This window comes from Microcaecilia unicolor, chromosome 3 (genome assembly GCF_901765095.1).
Source record: "Microcaecilia unicolor chromosome 3, aMicUni1.1, whole genome shotgun sequence".
Taxonomy (NCBI): Eukaryota; Metazoa; Chordata; class Amphibia; order Gymnophiona; family Siphonopidae; genus Microcaecilia; species Microcaecilia unicolor.
The window spans coordinates 485,240,732-485,260,718 of NC_044033.1; the positions used below are offsets into that span (position 1 = coordinate 485,240,732).

Genomic DNA, 19,987 nt, shown 5'->3' on the forward strand with positions numbered 1-19,987 from the left:
GGTCTTTTGTTTTATCTTTGAGGGGGGGGGGGTGTTGGTGATATGTATTCCACTTGTAAAATGGGTAATACATGTTGGTATTTTTTGCCTGTCCAAACTACTTCCTCTGCACATTTAATTATGCCTCATTAATATCTAGACTTGGTATGGATCATCAGTTGTAAATAGCAGCTTTCTAAGATTACCTATATATTTAAAATAGCAACCTACACACAACACAGTAATTCTACAAATGCTTCCCAGCTCCTTACTCAAGTTAGATGTTAGAGGAAATAGTGCTTTGTTATTGGCAAACTGAATCCTAGTTGTGCATCCTGATGCAGGATTAGAAATCAGGCACCACAATTTTACAACGTAGTGGAGGTTTCTTCATTAGATTCTTGGTATACTGCCTTTGTATGATATACCCAAAGCAGTTTACATATTACATATAGGTACTTTGTCCCTCACAATCAAAGGAGGTCTTTTACAAAGTGGTGGTAAGCCCAACGTGGGCTTACTGCACGCTAATCTGGAACTACCACCGGGCTACAGCATCAGCCCGGCGGTAGTTCCCACCCCCAGTGCATACCACTTCCGGCACTACAAACATAATCGGGCAGTGCCACACTGCACGGTTATCGCTAGGTTACTGTGGCAGCCCTTACTGCCACCTCAATGGAATCCATGCCTCCAAATTGTCCACCGGGAGCTCAGTCCTTCAGTTCTCAGCACAAGCAGGTACTTGCAGAGGAACTCGCTGCTCTTCTAAAGGCCAGCGCGGTCAAACCCGTTCCACAGGGGGAAGTAGGGCTAGCTCACAGGAAGTAGCTTCGATTTCGGTTGGGAACTCGGCACTTTCTGCACCCAGGGTTTTTACAAAGTGCCTGGCTGTGGTTGCAGCATCGCTACGCAGACTGGGAGTGCATGTGTTCCCTTATCTCGACGATTGGCTGGTGAAGAGCACCCCGGAGGCAGGCGCTCTACAGTCTATGCGGATGACTATTCGATTACTAGAGCTACTGGGGTTCGTGATCAATTATCCCAAGTCTCATCCCAGTTCAAAAATTGGAGTTCATTGGAGCTCTGTTGGACGCATGGACGTCTTGAGCTTATCTTCCCCAGGCAAGGGCAGACAATCTCCTGGCCCTCGTGTCTATGGCTTGAGCGTCTCAACAGATCACAACTCGGCAGATGTTGAGACTCTTAGGACACTTGCAAGCTCATTTTCAAAGCACTTAGCCTCCCAATGTTCCATAGAAATCTATGGAACTTAGCCTCCCAAAGTGCTTTGAAAATATGCCTCATGGCCTCCACAGTTCATGTAACTCCCATGGCACGCCTACATATGAGATCAGCTCAATGGACCCTAGCTTCCCAGTGGTGCCAGCCCACAGGAGATCTAGAGGGTGTGATTCATCTCTCCACCGACTTTTGCAGTTACCTTCAGTGATGGACCATTCGATCCAATTTGACCCTGGGACGTCCATTCCAAATTCCTCAACCTCAAAATGTGCTGACAACGGATGCATCCCTCCTAGGGTGGGGAGCTCATGTAGATGGACTTCACACTCAAGGAGCTTGGTCTTTTCAGGAAAAGAGTCTTCAGATCAACCTCCTGGAACTACGAGCGATCTGGAACGCTCTCAAGGCTTTCAGAGATCAGCTGTCCAACCAAATTATTCTGATTCAGACAGACAATCAGGTTGCTATGTATTACACCAACAAGCTGGGGGGGGGGGGGGGGCACTGGATCTCGCCCTCTGTGTCAGGAAGCCGTCCAGATGTGGCTTTGGGCATGTTGTCACGGCATTTTTCTCCAGGCCACATATCTGGCAGGCATAAACAACAGTCTGGCTGACAGATTGAGCAGGATCATGCAACCTCACGAGTGGTCGTTCAACATGGCTGTTGTCCACAAGATCTTCCGAGCGTGGGACACTCCTTCAGTGGATCGTTTTGCCACTCAGATCAATCACAAAGTCCCTCAATTCGGTTCCAGACTTCAGGCCCACGACAGACTAGCATCAGATGCCTTTCTCCTGCATTGGGGGACAGGCATTCTGTATGCGTATCCTCCCATACCTCTAGTAGGGAAGACTTTGTTGAAACTCAAGCAAGACCGTGGAACAATGATCCTGGTTTGCTCCCTTCTGGCCTCGTCAGATCTGGTTTCCTCTTTTTCTTCCCAACCTCCAGTCTCTGGCTCTCACGGCCTGGATGTTGAGAGCTTAGAAGGTGCCTCCTTGGGTCTTTCAGAGGGTGTCTCCCGAGTCTTCCTTGCTTCCAGGAAAAATTCCACAAGAAAGTGTTGCTCTTTCAAATGGAGGAGGTTTGCCGTCTGGTGTGACAGCAAGGCCCTAGATCCTTTTTCTTGTCCTACATGGACCCTGCTTGAATACCTTCTACACTTATCAGAGTCTGGTCTTAAGACCAACTCCGTAAGAGTTCACCTTAGTGCAATTAGTGCTTATCATCAACGTGTAAGACGGTAAGCCTATCTCTGGACAGCTTTTAGTTGTTCGTTTCATGAGAGGTTTGCTTTTGTCAAGGCCCCCTGTCAAACCTCCACCAGTGTCATGGGATCTCAACGTCATTCTCACCCAGCTGATGAAAGCTCCTTTTGAGCCACTGAATTCCTGCCATCTGAAGTACTTGACCTGGAAGGTCATTTTCTTGGTGGCTGTTACTTCAGTTCGTAGAGTCAGTGAGCTCCAAGCCCTGGTAGTGCATGCACCTTATATCAAGTTTCATCATAACAGAGTAGTCCTCCGCACTCACCCTAAGTTCTTGCCGAAGGTGGTGTCGGAGTTCCATCTGAACCAGTCAATTGTCTTGCCAACATTTTTTCCCCGACCACATACCCTCTCTGGTGAGGACAAGTTGCACACTTTGGACTGTAAGAGAGCATTGGCCTTTTACATGGAGCGGACAAAGCCCTACAGACAGTCCATCCAATTGTTTGTTTCTTTCGATCCCAACAGAAAGGGAGTCACCATCGGAAAACGCACAATCTCCAATTGGCCAGCAGATTGCATTTTCTTCACTTATGCCAAAGCTGGGTTGACTCTAGAGGGCCATGTCACGGTTCACAATGTCAGAGCCATGGCTGCGTCAGTGGCTCATGTGGAGGGGCATAATCAAACGACGCCGGCGAAATCGATTGCAGGCGATCTATTTTGGCGGCGCCGCAACAGCTGGCCGGAACCGTATTATCGAAAAAGATGGCCAGACAACTTTTGTTTCGATAATACGGTTGGGGCTGGCCAAATGCCACAGATCGCCGGGTTTGAGATGGCCGACTTTGTTTTTCAGCGATAATGAAAACTGGAACCGGCCATCTCAAACCCGGCCAAATCCAAGGCATTTGGCAGTGGGAGGGGCCAGCATTCTTAGTGCACTGGTACTTCTGGATGTTTAGATCTTGCTGATCAGTTATGTTATGATTTACTTGTTCAGGAGTGCTGTATTTTGTGATACTGTTTTGAGAAATGTTCAAGAAAGACTTCATACAAATGAAAAAAGTCCCTGCCCTGCATTTTCCCTTGATGGCCATCCCTGACGTGCACTTCCCTTAATAGCCGTCTTTCTCTTGAATGGCCGTCTTTCTCTCCGAAAGTGCACTTCTCTTAATGGCTGTCTTTTTCCCTGAACAGGGAAATCAAAAGTTTTTGCACACTGCTTTTTTTGTAGTAACAGTGGGATTTGAACCAGCCACCTCTGCGTTACAAGACCAGTGATGTAACCACTTGGCCACAGCTCCACTTACTGTGATTGGCTGAGAGAGACCTGAAGGGGTATAATCAAAAGGGAGGGACAGCCAAGTAAGTGAAGCTGTGGCCAAGTGGTTACATCACTGGTCTTGTAATGCAGAGGTGGCTGGTTCAAATCCCACTGTTACTACTAAAAAAAACTGTGAGCAAAAACTGTTTTGATTTCCCTGTTTGGGGAGAAAGCCGGCCATTAAGAGAAGTGCACTTTCGGAGAGAAAGACGGCTATTAAGGGAAGTGCACGTCAGGGACGGCCATCAAGGGAAAATGAACGGCAGGTACTTTTTTAATTTGTATGAAGTCTTTCTTGAACATTTCTCAAAACAGTATCACAAAATACAGCACTCCAGAACAAGTAAGTCATAACATAACTGATCAGCAAGATCCTTTTTTTTTTTTTTTTTTTTTTACGAGCTGGCCAACTGGCTTCCCCTCCTAGGATGGAAATGTTTTAAAGTTTTTTTTTTTTTGGTGGAAGGGGGTTGGTGACCACTGGAGGAGTATGGGGAGGTCATCCCCGATTCCTTCCGGTGGTCATCTGGTCAGTTTGGGCATCTTTTTGAGACTTGGTCGTGAAAATAAATAGACCAAGTAAAACCGGCCAAATGCTCGTTATCGCCGGTTTTCTTTTTTCCATTATCAGCTGAAGCCGGCCATCTCGTAAGCACGCCCACATCCCGCCCTCACTACCCTGCCGACACGCCCCTTTGAAGTTTAGCCGCCTCCATGACGGAATGCCGGCGAGTGTGTCCGAAAATCGGCTTTCGATTATACCGATTTGGCCAGTTTTATGAAATGGCCGGCCATCTCCCGATTTGTGTTGGAAGATGGCCGGCTATCACTTTCGAAAATAAGCTGGTTAGTCAGCTTCTATTGAAGAGATTTGCAAGGCTGCAACGTGGTCATCAGTCCACACATTCACATCTCACTACTGCCTTCAGCAGGATACCCAATGCGATAGTCAGTTTGGGCAGTTGGTGCAGCAGAAACTGTTCGGGGTTTAGAATCCAACTCCACCCCCCTAGGCCCATTTTTGTTCTGTTCCAGGCTGCACTCTCACTTAGTTGTGTTTCTTTTCAGGTCAATCTCTGTTATGTCCTCGCCGTTGCGAGGCCCAGTTGACCAATGTTCATTGTTTTGAGTGAGCCTGGGTGCTAGGGATACCCCAATCATGAGAACAAGCAGCCTGCCTGAGAAAGTGAAGATGCATACCTGTAGCAGGTATTCTCCAAGGACAGCAGGCTGATTGTTCTCACAAACTCACCCTCCTCCCCTTTGGAGTTGTTCCAGTTTTCTGTTTTGTTTTTTATTAAACTGAAGAGGGCACGTTCATGTCTCGGGAAACCGTTTGCGCATGCGCGGTGTGTTCTGCCTGAGCAACGGAGTGTTCTGGAGAGTTCTTTGGTTTTGCTATGCAAATTTGCCGGTTTCCTGGGCCGTTGTGGACGACGACCCAATCGTGAGAACAATCAGCTTGCTGTCCTCGGAGAATACCTGCTACAGGTATGTATCTTCACTTTATAGACTAGTAAACCTGATGACAGTGCTAGGCAAAATAATGGAAACTCTTATAAAGAATAAAATTACTGAACACCTAGACAAATATGTTTTAATGAGACAGACTCAACATGAATTCAGGCAAGGGAAATCTTGCCTCACCAATTTGCTTCATTTCTTTGAAGGGGTGAATAAACATGTCAATAAAAGTGAGGCAGTTGATGTGGTGTATCTAGGTTTTCAGAGAACTTTTCACAGTCCCTCATGAGAAACTCCCAAGAAAATTAAGAAGTCATGGGATAGGAGGCAATGTTCTCATGTGGATTAGGTACTGGTTAATGGATCGAGTAGAGGGTAGGGTTATCTGGCCAATTCTCTTAGTGAATAGTGGAGTACCCCAAGGATCTGCACTAGCGCTGTCCAAATTGTGATTCAAATCCATTCACCAATTCATTTGTGGCAAATTGATTCAAGACAATTTGGGGGGGGGTTTGTAATTGGATAGTTCAGTCCTCCCCTGTGTGTGCACAGCCTTGCCAGTGATGTGAATTCCTGTTTCTTCAGAGGCGGAAATATGCCAGAGAGAAGGCTGTGAGGCCCGCAGGTACAGTGTTGGTTGCTCCTATTCACTGCCAGAGAATATAGTAAATACTCTTATTGCATCATGGGTAAGATGAATGTGGACCTGCCAAAAGGTAGAGATTACATTACAGGGTACACTATAGGCACTGTGCAAGTATGTCAGATAATCATTCAGATAGCAATTACTCTGGACTCATTGTAATTTGTTCTTCAATAGAAACATAGAAAATGACAGCAGATAAGGACCATATGGCTTATCCAGTCTGTCCAACCATGGTATTTGTCTATCTTCAATATTATAGATAATTTTATGAATATTATATTTAGTGTGTTGCATGCTCATACTGACATCTATTTTCTGATGTACGATTTTGATGCTTTCTATGTTTATAGTATGCAATGATACAGGTTTTGGATTGAATTTAGTTTCACAATGTTGTAGCTCACTTGCAGCAGTCAGGGTTCAGTGAGAAACAAATGTGAAATAAAATTTTGCAATTGTTCAAGGGTGAAATTGTGGTCCTGGGGGAGGAAAAACAAGAGGGGAGAGGGGGAAGGAGAAATAAGGGGAGAAGCTGAACATGAGGAAGGATAGGGACATATAGATGCAATGCTGGACAAGGGGAGGGAGATATGGACACAGATGGGTTTTACTGGATCGGGCAAGAATAAAGATACAGAAGTGAGTTATTCAACATTGCAGGAAGAAAGGGGCAGGGACACAGAGGGGAGTTGAGTGATGGACATGGACAGAAAAGAAATGTCTAATGGACCAGATGACCCTGGCAAAAGAGTTAGGATAAGACATAGGAAAGTGGAAAGTAGAGACACAATTACAAAAATTAAAAGACCAGACAACAAAGGTAGAGAAATTAATTTGGTTTTCTCTTTATTGATAGTAGCCTTAAAAAACTGAATTGAATTTAATTGAATCAAAAAATCAATTCATACAAGTGAATGAAATTGAAACAAAAACCTTTTGGCTGAATGGGACACCACTAATCTGGAATGGGACCGGTGTTATTTTAACATATTTATAAATGATCTAGAAATGGGAATGATGAGTGAGGTGAATAAATTTGCAGATGACACAAATTTATCTGCAAATTTAATCACCTCACTCGTCAAATTTGCAGAAAGAACTTAGGAAATTGGAAGACTGGGCATCCAAGTGGCAGATGAAATTTAATGTGGGCAAATGCAAAGGTGATGCACATTGGGAATCATAAGTTACCTGATGCTGGGTTCCACCTTAGGAGTCCGCACCCTAAAAAAAGATCTAGGTGTCGCTGTGCTGAAATGTTTTACCTATTGTGTGGCGGCGGCCAAAAAAAAAAAAAAGCAAACAGAAAGCTAGGTATTATTAGGAAAGGGAAGAAAATAAGATAAAGAATGCTATAATGCTTTTGTATGGCACCATAGTGTGACCTTACCTTGAGTAATGTGTGCAATTCTGGTCACCGTATCTTAAAAATAGATATAGCGGAATTAGGAAAGGTTTGAGCTGTTTTGATTAATGGTGCAGTCATTCCTCTTAACTCAGATTATTGGAACAAATGTTACAAAATACAGCAGCATGTTTATTTTACTCGTCTAAGAAATATGATAGGATCTTTCCCTTCTTTTAGAAATACATTGGCTTCCAGTGTGAAAATGTGGACTTTTCAAATTATGTATTCTGATTTTTACACTTTTCCATTCTTGGGCATCATTTTACATGTTCCAATTGCTTTCTCCAATGTTAGGTGACCAGGGTAGAGCTTCTTGTAATCTCTCTAAATGTCACTTCCCTGATATTTTAGGGGATTAGGTATTAAAAAATTGAGGGCCCCTTTTACCAAGCTATGGCAAAAGGGGGCTTGCGCTAGCATTGGTGTGTGTGTGTTTGATGCGTGCGGAGGCCCCCTTTTACCGCAGCCAGGTAAAAGGTAGGTCTTTCTTTTCTGCAGGAAATGGCTGTGCGGCAAGTAAGGCACTTGCCACGCATTTTTTTTTTTTTGGGGGGGGGGGCTCTTACAGTCACCCATTGATGTGGTAACATTTTTAGCAAGCGGTAAGTCTGCATTGGGCTTACTGCTGCTTTGTAAAAGGGGCCGCATGTGAGCAATCTCTTCCTTTCCAGAAAGCTAAACTCTGGAATTCTTTTCTGCTCAACTTAAGATTGTGTAGGAACTATCTGCCAGATATTCTGCTCATGGCAATATGTGGCGTTGGAGCTACGGGCAGACCTGATCCCAGATATTCAGTGCTGGAGGCATGCACAGTTCCTGCACTGAATACCTGGGTATCAGCGGTCACCCAGATGTTGACCAGACACTGGCCAATATTCAGACCGGTGCCCGGTTACCTTTAGCACATAAAATTAGGACAGCCTTTTTACTGTCCTAATTATGGGCTTTTTTTTTTTTTTTTTTTTACAAAGCCACACTAGTGATTCTAACGCAGCAAATGTGGTAAAGCCCATAGAAATTGAATGAGCTTTGTCGCATTTGCTTCATCAGAATCACTAGCACAGATTTGTAAAAGGAGACTTTTATGCAGCTACTTAGCTGGTTAGCCATAATTTTCATCCATTTACCTACTAAGTACTACTGCATACTAGGTACTGCATATCAGGTTTTTTCTGCCCAGTTAAAGCTTTTTAAATGCCAGGCCCTATATGTCTTTTTGACGACAGCTGAAGACAATTTTATTTTGGAAATCTTTTAACTGTTTTAGTTAAAATGCCCTTAAAAGTAGAATGTTACTACTACTACTAATTTCTATAGCGCTACTAGACATACGCAGCGCTGTACACTGAACATGAAGAGACAGTCCCCTGCTCAATAGAGCTTACAATCTAATACGGCCAGACAGGACAAATAAGGGAATTACTAAGGTGGGAATGATAAAACATGAGTACTGAACAAGTGAGTAAGGGTTAGGAGTTAAAAGCAGCATCAAAAAAGTGGGCTATTAGCCTAGATTTGAAGGCAGCCAGAGATGGAGCTTGACGTACAGGGTCAAGAAGTCTATTCCAGGCATATGGTGCAGCAAGATAAAAAGAATGGAGTCTGGAGTTTGCAGGGGAGGAGAAGGGTGCAGATAAGAGAGATTTACCCAGTGAACAGAGTTCCCGGGGAGGAGTGTAGGGAGAGATAAGAGTGGAGAGGTACCGAGGGGCTGCAGAGTGAATGCACTTGTAAGTCAATAAGAGGAGTTTGAACTGTATGTGGAAACAGGGAGCCAATGAAGTGACTTGAGGAGAGGGCTAATATGAGCATAGCAACACTAGCGGAATATAAGTCGTTCAGCAGAATTTTGATCAGATTGAAGGGAAGAAAAATGGTTTAGTAGGAGACCTGTGGGAAGCAAGTTGCAATAGTCTAAGCAAGAGGTGATAAGAGTGTGGGTAAGGGTTCTGGTAGTGCGCTCAGAAAGGAAAGGATGAATTTTGGTGATATTATAGACAAAAATCAACCACCCTGGTGGAGAAACAAGGTCTACTATGAGGAGCACAATGTAGAAGTGAAGGACTAGCAAGACCAAGAGGACTCTTCCAAAAACCATTGGAGACAGGAATTTGATGTTAAAAGAAGGGTCCCTTATTGAAGTAGACTCGACACGGCACCATGTTTCAGCAATAGTGCCTGCGTCAGGAGTCTGTTTGTTGTTATGGTTCTATATTAAATGTATAACCAGGCGCAAGTCTTTAAAAAGACTGTAGGACACAGTGAAAAATTCCACTAACTGTAACCAAAGGGCCTAAAGTGCTAAACAGAGCAGTAAATGTCAAAATGGAGTGCTGTGAATAGCAGCGATGATATGTGAAGAAAAGGAGAGAGAGGAGTCGAAAATGACCCCGAAGTTACGAGCTGATGAGACAGGGAGAATGAGAATGTTATCCACAGAGGTAGAGAATGGGGTTAGTGGAGAGGTTGGTTTAGGAGGAAAGATAAGAAGCTCAGTCTTGGTCATGTTTATTTTCAGATGGCGGTGTGACATCTAGGCAGCAAAGTCAGACAGACAGGCTGATACTTTGGCCTGGATTCCTGCTGAAATTTCTGGTGTGGAGAGGTAGATCTGGGAGTCATCAGCATAAAGATGATACTGAAAACCATGGGATGAACTCAGAGTACCAAGGGAAGAAGTATAGATGGAGAAAAGAAAAGGTTCCAGGACAGATCCCTGAGGTACACCAACTGATAGTGGGATAGAAGAGAAGGAGAATACCAGAGTATACACTAAAAGTATGATGGGAGAGATAAGAAGAAAACCAGGAAAGTACAGAGCCCTGAAATCCAAGTGAGGACATCGTATCAAGGAGTAGGCTGTCAAAAGCATCAGTAGTAGTAGTAGTAGTAATAGTAGATAGGTTGAGAAGGATGAGGATAGAATAGAGACCTTTGGATCTGGCCAGGAACAGGTCATTGTAGACTTTAGCAAGGGCTGTTTCAGTTGGATGAAGAGGGTGAAAGCCAGATTGAAGTGGTTCAAAAATAGCTTGAGATGAAAGAAAGTCAAGGCAACAGCGGTGAACAGCACGTTCAAGTATCTTGGATAGGAAAGGGAGGATGGAGATGGGCTGATAGTTGGAAGGACAGATAGAGTCCAATGAAGGTTTTTTGAGGAGTGGTGTGAGTACAGCATGTTTGAAGGCATGAGGAACAGTCACAGTGAAAAGTGGAAGATTGGAGGATATGACAGATAATAGGGAAGACGGTAGGAGAGATAATGCTAAGTAGATGGGTGGGAATAGGATCAGAGCGACAGGTAGTTAGTTTCAAGGAGGAAAAAAAATGTGCAATATTCTCTTCAGTGATTTCAGAAAAAGAAGAAAAGGCAGCAGGAAATGTAAGAGGGTTGAGAGCAGGGCCGCCAAGGGGGGGGGGGGGGGGGGGAGGGACAAAATGGCCCGGGCCTCCAAGGGGGGCCCAGCACCGCAGTCCCCTCCATCCACTCCCCTCCATCCACCACTGGGCTGGGCCCCTCTGAATTCAAATCATAGCATCTCACCTCAACCTCGCTCCGTGTGAAAGAAGCGCAGCAGCAGCAGTCTGCAGATCGCTTCCCCTCGGGCCTTCCCTCCCTGTGTCCTGCCCTCATCTGACGTAACTTGCGCAAGGGCGGGACACAGGGAGGGAACGCCCGAAGGGAGGCGATCTGCAGACTGCCATACTGGGAGAGATCAAAGGTCCATCAAGCCCAGAATCCTGTTTCCAACAGTGGCCAATCCAGGTCACAATTACCAGGCAACATTCCACGCTACCAATCTCAGGGCAAGCAGTGGCTTCTCCGTGTCTATCTTAATAGCAGACTATGGATTATTCCTCTAGGAATTTGTCCAACTCTTTTTTAAACCCAAATACGCTAACCAGTGTTACCACATCCTCTGGCAGCGAGTTTCAGAGCTTTTCTATTCGTTGAGGGAAAGAATATTTCCTCCTATTTATATGGAAATTATTTCCATGTAACTTCATTGAATGCCCCCTAGTCTTTGTAATTTTTGCAAGAGTAAAAAACTGATTCACTTCTACTCATTCTACACTGCTCAGGATTTTGTATACCTAATTGTATCTCCCTCAACTATCCCTTTTCCAAACTGAAGAGCCCTAACCTCTTCAGCCTTTATCATTTTGGTTGTTCTTCTTTGAGCCTTTTCTAATTCTGCTATATCTTTTTTTGAGATCCGTTCACTAGAATTGAGGTCACACCATGGAGCAATATAAAAGCATTATAGCATTCTTGGTCTTATTTGCCATCCCTTTTCTAATCATTCCTAGCATTCTGTTTGATTTGTTGGCTTCCGAAGCACACTGAACAAAAGATTTCAGCCTATTGTTTACAATGACACTAGATCTTTTTCTTGGATGCTGACTCTCAAGGTGGACCCTAGCATCAGGTAACTCTGATTCGGATTATTGTTCATAATGTGCATCACTTTGCATTTGTCCACATTAAATTTCATCTGCCATTTGAATGCCCAGTCTTCCAGTTTCCTAAGGCCTCCCTCTAATTTTTCACAGTCCGCATATGTTTTAACAACTTTGCAGAGTTTTGTGTCATCTGCAAATTTAATCACCTCACTTGTTCTGATTTCCAGATCATTTATAAATATGTTAAATAGTACCAGTCCAGTACTTATCTCTACTGCACTCTATTATTCACTCTCCTCCATTGAGAAAAATGTCCATTTAACCCTACCCTCTGTTTTCTCTTCAACAACCAATTCCTAATCCACAACAGAACATTGCCTCCTATCCCATGACCCTTTAATTCTCTCAGGAGTCACTCATGAGGAACTTTGTCAAAAGCTTTCTGAAAATCTAGATACAGTACTTCAACTGGCTCATCTTTATCAACATGTTTATTCATGCCTTCAAGGAAATGATGCAAATTGGTTAGGCAAGACTTCCTTTAGCTGAATCCATGCTGACTCTGTCCCATTAAGCCATGTTTATCTATGTGTTCCATAATTTTATTCTTTATAATAGTTTCCACTTTTATGCCTTGCATTGACACCGGTCTTTAACTTCCCGGATCACCCCTGGAACCTTTTAAAATAAATCTACGTTACATTGGCTACCTTGATGATTTTAATGACAGACTAATGCTCATAGAAAATCACTCAGCTTTTTGTTTGTTTTTGACCCCAATAAACCTGCAGCTGGCATTATTGTGCAAACTCCTAATTAGCTAGCAGACTGCATCTCCTTCATTTATACTTAGGCAGCCCTGACCTTTGAAGATCATTCAAGGTTCATACCCCCAGATTCTATATAGGTTGGCCAAATTTGGATGTGGATCCTAGATGTGCACCTAAGCTACTTTCTGCCAGTTGAGTATTAATAATTGTTCTTTTCACGTATTGGACAAAATGGGAGTTATGCCCTATTCGATAACATGTATGCTTAAATTTCATAGCGTGGAACTCAAAAAGGTGTGTGACCATAGAAGGGGCATTCCCAGAAATTAGGCGCAATTTTATAGAATACTTGGATTTATGTGCTCAACTGCCACCAGTCGGGTGAGAGGATTTACACTAGGTTTCAGCAGGTGTAAGTACTTGCTCCCAAAGTTGGGATGGAATCCATACTAAGCACTCTTAGATTGCTTAGCGCTAAGCAAACTTTATAGACTTGGTGCTTAGCACAGATCTTAACACTGACTAATTTTGAGAGCCATTTACTGAATCTGTCCCATAATGTCTGATGCATGGTGGTTTTGATAGCCTTCTTATGACTGGCCTACATTGAGGAGATTTGTAAGGCTGTGACACAGTACATTAACATCTCACTGTTGTTTAGAAAGGGACTTCCAAGTGTGATAGGTTTGTCCAGTTGGTCTTGCAGAATCTATTTAGGGATTAGAGTCCATCCCTCCTATGCCCATTTTTCTTTTTCAGGCTGCCTTCAAAGAAGAAATGTAAAAACTGTATAAAACCAAGAAGGCTTGTTTGCTACTAGAAGTGTATTTGATATCTGTGTGCTGAATAAAATCCTTGTGTTTTTTTTTTTTTTTTTGCTATATTCTGTTAAAGGCAACCTCTAGCTAGGGAATCCCATCTATGAGAACTTGTTATCTTGCTTGTTTTCAGAAAAGAACAAGTTACCTGTAGCAGGTGTTCTCCATGGACAGCATGATGCAAGTACTTACATACTCAATCATCTCTATAAGGTGTTGTCATCTTTATTAAGGTTATGTCATGCCACTGAGGGTGATCCGGAGTAGTGAGCCTTTGGGCTGCTGCCAGAGACCGGCAACAGCAGGAAAACCACCCAAACTGCTGGAACAGACTTGGCTTGGCTGGACTGGAACCAGATACTGGAACAAGCTTAGCTTAACTGGAACCTGGCTTGGCTGGACTGGAACCAGATGCTGGAACAAGCTTGGTTTGACTGGAACCAAAAGCTGGAACGGACTTGGCTTGGCTGGACTGGAACAAGCTTGGCTTGACTGGACAGGAACCAAAAGCTGGAACGGACTTGGCTTAGCTGGACTAGAGCCGGATACTGCAGGGGTAAGCAACTCCGGTCCTTGAGAGCCGCAGGCAGGTCAGGTTTTCAGGATATCCACAATGAATATGCAGGAGATAGATTTGCATACCATGGAGGCAATGCTTGCAAATCTATCTCCTGCATATTCATTGTGGAGATACTGAAAACCTGACCTGCCTGCGGCTCTCGAGGACCGGAATTGCCTACCCCTGGGATACTGGAACAAGCTTGGCTTGACTGGACTGGAACCAAAAGCTGAAACGGACGTGATTTGGCTGAACAGGATTTGGGATTTTCAGACAAGGCAGACACAAGCAGGGTAGGGCAGAAGTTAAGGACAAACAGGGTGGTACAAGCAGGCAGGGAACTAAAGCTAAAGACACACAGGGCAGATACAACAGTAAAGAAACTAGGACTGAATACAAACAAGGCAGATTCAAACAGTAAGGAACTAAAGCTAAAGACACACAGGACAGATACAACAGTAAAGAAACTAGGACTGAATACAAACAAGGCAGATTCAAACAGTAAGGAACTAAAGCTAAAGACACACAGGGCAGATACAACAGTAAGGAAGCTAGGGCTGAAGACCAACAAGGCAGATACAAACAGTAAGGAACTAAAGCTAAAGACACACAAGAAAAGAACTAGCAGAGCTACTGCAGCAACAAACACTCCCAGACGAAAGCACATCTGAAGACCTCTGTTGCAAAGGCAAGTCTTACAATTCCCAGGAGCTTAATAAAGGCAATTACTGAAAGATGCTAAGAAAAGCACAATGGACCTAACCAACTATCGCCCAGTAGCATCTATTCCACTCATAACCAAACTCATGGAAGGCATAGTGACGAAACAACTCACTGAATACCTAAATACTCAATTCTGCACAAATCTCAATCAGGATTTCGGTCAAATCACAGCACCGAGACTGTTCTAGTGTCCGCAATGAACTCATTCAAACAAGCAATCGCAACTGGCAACAACATACTCCTTCTACAATTCGACATGTCCAGTGCCTTTGACATGGTTAATCATGAAATACTATTACATATACTAGAATACTTCGGAGTAGGGGGCACAGTTATCAAATGGTTCAAAGGATTTCTAACCTCAAGATCATACCAAGTAACAACGAACGCGGACAGATCACCCCCATGGACACCTGAATGTGGAGTCCCCCAAGGATCCCCCCTCTCACCAACCTTATTCAACCTAAAGATGATACATTTAGCCAAACTTCTAGCCAATCAAAACCTCAACCCCTAAATATATGCAGATGACGTCACAATCTACATTCCGTTCAAACATGATCTAAATGAAATCACCAACGAAATAAACCAAAGCCTCCAAACAATGCACACCTGGGCAGATGTATTCCAACTAAAACTTAATGCAGAAAAAACACAATGTCTTGTACTCACCTCACAACATAACACAAAAAACTTCAACACCATAATCACACCATACTGTTCCCTCCCGGTCTCACAAAACTTGAAAATTCTTGGAGTCACCTTTGATCGAAACCTCACCCTTGACACCCACGTGAAAAACACAATGAAAAAGATTTTCTACACCATGTGGAAACTTAAAAGAGTAAAACCTTTCATCCCGAGATACATCTTCCGTACCCTGGTACAGTCAATGGTAATAAGTCATCTGGACTACTGCAATGCACTGTACGCCGGGTGCAAAGACAATCAAAAAACTCCAAACTGCCCAGAATACGGCTGCCAGACTCATATTTGGAAAAACTAAATATGAAAGTGCAAAACCACTAAGAGAGAAACTTCACTGGCTCCCACTTAAGGAACGCATTGCGTTCAAGATCTGCACCATTGTACACAAAATCATTCATGCAGATGCTCCAATCTACAGTGGTGGAAATAAGTATTTGATCCCTTGCTGATTTTGTAAGTGTGCCCACTGACAAAGACATGAGCAGCCCATAATTGAAGGGTAGGTTATTGGTAACAGTGAGAGATAGCACATCACAAATTAAATCCGGAAATCACATTGTGGAAAGTATATGAATTTATTTGCATTCTGCAGAGGGAAATAAGTATTTAATCCCTCTGGCAAACAAAACCTAATACTTGGTGGCAAAACCCTTGTTGGCAAGCACAGCGGTCAGACGTCTTCTGTAGTTGATGATGAGGTTTGCACACATGTCAGGAGGAATTTTGGTCCACTCCTCTTTGCAGATCATCTCTAAATCATTAAGAGTTCTGGGCTGTCGCTTGGCAACTCGCAGCTTCAGCTCCCTCCATAAGTTTTCAATGGGATTAAGGTCTGGTGACTGGCTAGGCCACTCCATGACCCTAATGTGCTTCTTCCTGAGCCACTCCTTTGTTGCCTTGGCTGTATGTTTTGGGTCATTGTCGTGCTGGAAGACCCAGCCACGACCCATTTTTAAGGCCCTGGCGGAGGGAAGGAGGTTGTCACTCAGAATTGTACGGTACATGGCCCCATCCATTCTCCCATTGATGCGGTGAAGTAGTCCTGTGCCCTTAGCAGAGAAACACCCCCAAAACATAACATTTCCACCTCCATGCTTGACAGTGGGGACGGTGTTCTTTGGGTCATAGGCAGCATTTCTCTTCCTCCAAACACGGCGAGTTGAGTTCATGCCAAAGAGCTCAATTTTTGTCTCATCTGACCACAGCACCTTCTCCCAATCACTCTCGGCATCATCCAGGTGTTCACTGGCAAACTTCAGACGGGCCGTCACATGTGCCTTCCGGAGCAGGGGGACCTTGCGGGCACTGCAGGATTGCAATCCGTTATGTCGTAATGTGTTACCAATGGTTTTCGTGGTGACAGTGGTCCCAGCTGCCTTGAGATCATTGACAAGTTCCCCCCTTGCAGTTGTAGGCTGATTTCTAACCTTCCTCATGATCAAGGATACCCCACGAGGTGAGATTTTGCGTGGAGCTCCAGATCTTTGTCGATTGACAGTCATTTTGTACTTCTTCCATTTTCTTACTATGGCACCAACAGTTGTCTCCTTCTCGCCCAGCGTCTTACTGATGGTTTTGTAGCCCATTCCAGCTTTGTGCAGGTGTATGATCTTGTCCCTGACATCCTTAGACAGCTCCTTGCTCTTGGCCATTTTGTAGAGGTTAGAGTCTGACTGATTCACTGAGTCTGTGGACAGGTGTCTTTCATACAGGTGACCATTGCCGACAGCTGTCTGTCATGCAGGTAACGAGTTGATTTGGAGCATCTACCTGGTCTGTAGGGGCCAGATCTCTTACTGGTTGGTGGGGGATCAAATACTTATTTCCCTCTGCAGAATGCAAATAAATTCATATACTTTCCACAATGTGATTTTCCGGATTTAATTTGTGATGTGCTATCTCTCACTGTTACCAATAACCTACCCTTCAATTATGGGCTGCTCATGTCTTTGTCAGTGGGCACACTTACAAAATCAGCAAGGGATCAAATACTTATTTCCACCACTGTACATGCTAAACCTCGTGGATCTACCTCCCAGAAACGCCACAAGATCATCTCGCAAATTTCTCAACCTGCACTACCCTAACTGCAAACGACTGAAGTACAAACTGATGCATGCCACTACCTTCTCGTACATGAGCACGCAGTTATGGAATGCATTACCCACAGACTTGAAAGCAATCAACGAAACAACTATCTTTCTAAAATCTCTGAAAACATTCCTCTTCAACAAGGCCTATAATGAGAACCTATAACCTCGCCACGTCACCTCACCAACCCACTCAATTATGAAAGCCCACCTTCCATAACTATCCTAATCTCTCCCTTCCTTCTTCCCTCTTCCCTTCCTTGATCACTACACATGACTGTATCTGATATCCTGATATGACAATGTCAATACATCTATGTAAGCCACATTGAGCCTGCAAATAGGTAGGGGAATGTGAGATACAAATGCAATAAATATAAATATATGAGGCCACAGGTGAGGCTTGGCAGCAGAAACCTTGGGGCCAGTCTGGAGTGCTGGAACATCAGGACCGGAATGGAACCTGGAAGATATCTGAGAACCAGGAAAAAACAGTCCATAGCAACCACAGGGCCTGGCATCCGGGGGCAAGGTGAGTGCAGACATGGAATACAGTCACAATCGTGACAGTTTATGAGAGACTGAAAAACATGTCATGTGACAGCAACGAGCAGGAATGTGCATGCTTCTTAAAAGCTTCCAGAGTCATCTAAGCTGGGGAAGATTCTCTATGCTAGCTCAGTCAGATCTTGTCAGCCATCTGTGAGGACCTGTATCCTGCTGTCCATGGAGAAATACCTACTACAGGTAAGTAATTTGGTTGTCCTGGCTCTGGATGACTATGAGGCTTCAAGAGTTTGTTAGGCATTGAAAATAAGTGAGGATGCCAGGGTGTCTGAAGGGAAGCATGTTATATTGGAACAGCCCCCATTGGCTTTGAAAACAAAGATTGTTGTTTATAAGTTTATTAGCATAATTTTCAAGTCCCCTGGGATGAGACATAAGGCTTACAGTTACCTGTCCAATACCAGTCTGTTCTACCATTGCAATGGAATAAGCATTCAAATATGATACATGTCTAGTGGCCCTAGGGTTCTTCTCTGCTTAGGAGTGCAAAGATGTCTAAAGGCCCTACCATGCTAATGAAGCTTGACCCTTTTTACCCAGACCCTTCTAGAAAAAGGGATGGCTCCTCTGCCTTGAATGGCAATGGCAGAAGAAGTTACCCCTTTGGAGGGAAACCTGAGGTAATATAAATTCTAAGCCCAGGGAGAGGTTTTTGTCTTTGGTTCTTGCTCCCTGGCCACCGCACAATTTATGCAAGGGGAGCTAGTGACTGGCTAGCCCAACCAGTGCACAGGAAAGAAGAGGATTGTAGAGCCACACTTAAGCTGTTGTGCTGATTCATGGTGGAAACTGGAATGTGAACCAGACCACCATTACTGACTTTGCAGGGCAAGCGAGAGAGGAGCAGTTAGGATGTCTGACTGGAGGAGCCAAAGAGGGCTGAGGAGGGTCCCAACAATATCTCTAAGGACAAAGATCTGCAACAAGTGTCTTGTCTGGGAAAGATCCCACATAAAAATGACTGTGCATAAAGGTTCATTGAGCTCTAGCATAATATAAAAGACTTCCCGCAAACTGACCATCCGAGGAGCAGGGCTCAGATGGTAAATAGCTAAGAAAAAATCATCAGGAGCCTCTATCCCAGAGAAGCCCTATACTGAAATTAACTACATACTGTAAGTGTTGAATTTATTTTCTATTGTAGATAGTTACTGAACATTGCATAGCATCCCAAGCTTTGCCTAAAGAATCCAAGCTCCAATAAAAGTTTTAGTTCAGAACTTACAATCTGACCTAGACTACATTGTTGAGAGAGAGAGAGAGAGAGGAAAGTGTTCAATGAGTGGATTGCTGTGCCAGTCGGCCTTCCAGCTCAGGCTGGTCCTAGACCTGACCCTATCGCAAACTTTAAAAGCTTAGTGTAACAAATTTGCCCTAATGCTCCCCTGGCAAAATATATGTTTATTTAAGAGAACCATTATGCCATAATAAATACAAATTTATGTGATGCCACCAACTTTTATGGGGTCATAAGAGAGAGAATTTATCTGATCATTCTTAATAAGTAATATGTTCTAATAAAAACAAATGACTAGACATTTATTTTTTTTTTTCTAATCAGTTTCAGGTCCAACATAACATCATTAATTGTCTTTTCCTGTTGGGAAGATGTAGCTTGTTAAGAAAACACATGATAGATCTACTTTTCCATGAAATAAACCATTTTGCTGATGAGTTGTTACATACATGCCAGGTAATAAAAATATTGACAATGTTACTATCCTGAAGCGTGGAACTCAGAATGACCCTTTAAAAACATACTATTGAGTCTTTTTTTGATGTCAAGATATTAAGAAATAGAAAAAAATGACCTATGTGTTGAAGCATTCTTTAGTAAAATCTACTCTTTCGCACAAATATATGAACAGAATTTAGGGTGCATATTAGGACAGTTTTGTCACACATTTGAAACTACAAATTAGACCAGTTTGTTATGAGTCTAACAAAATTTAATTTTGGCTTCTGGTTTCTCTATATGTTCCCAATATTCTCCTGTAATTTGAAAATTAGAAAAACTATCCATTGAAAGGAAAGTAGGAACGTGGTATGATTATATCTCCTTTTGTAA

The 19,987-nt window shown here is 43.5% G+C and overlaps 1 protein-coding gene across 3 annotated transcripts in view; it reads left to right on the plus strand.

The window, feature by feature from the left end:
• The window catches only part of MEI4 (meiotic double-stranded break formation protein 4), an 82,901-nt gene that overhangs the window by 41,557 nt on the left and 21,357 nt on the right, over window positions 1-19,987 (plus strand). For 2 of the 3 annotated variants that reach the window (XM_030195625.1, XM_030195626.1), the window contains exon 4: window positions 19,481-19,612. The exons of the other annotated variant lie outside the window; for it this stretch is intronic. In XM_030195625.1, the coding sequence (XP_030051485.1) occupies window positions 19,481-19,612 (132 nt within the window). The remainder of the gene's footprint in view (window positions 1-19,480; window positions 19,613-19,987) is intronic. 3 annotated transcript variants of the gene reach the window in all.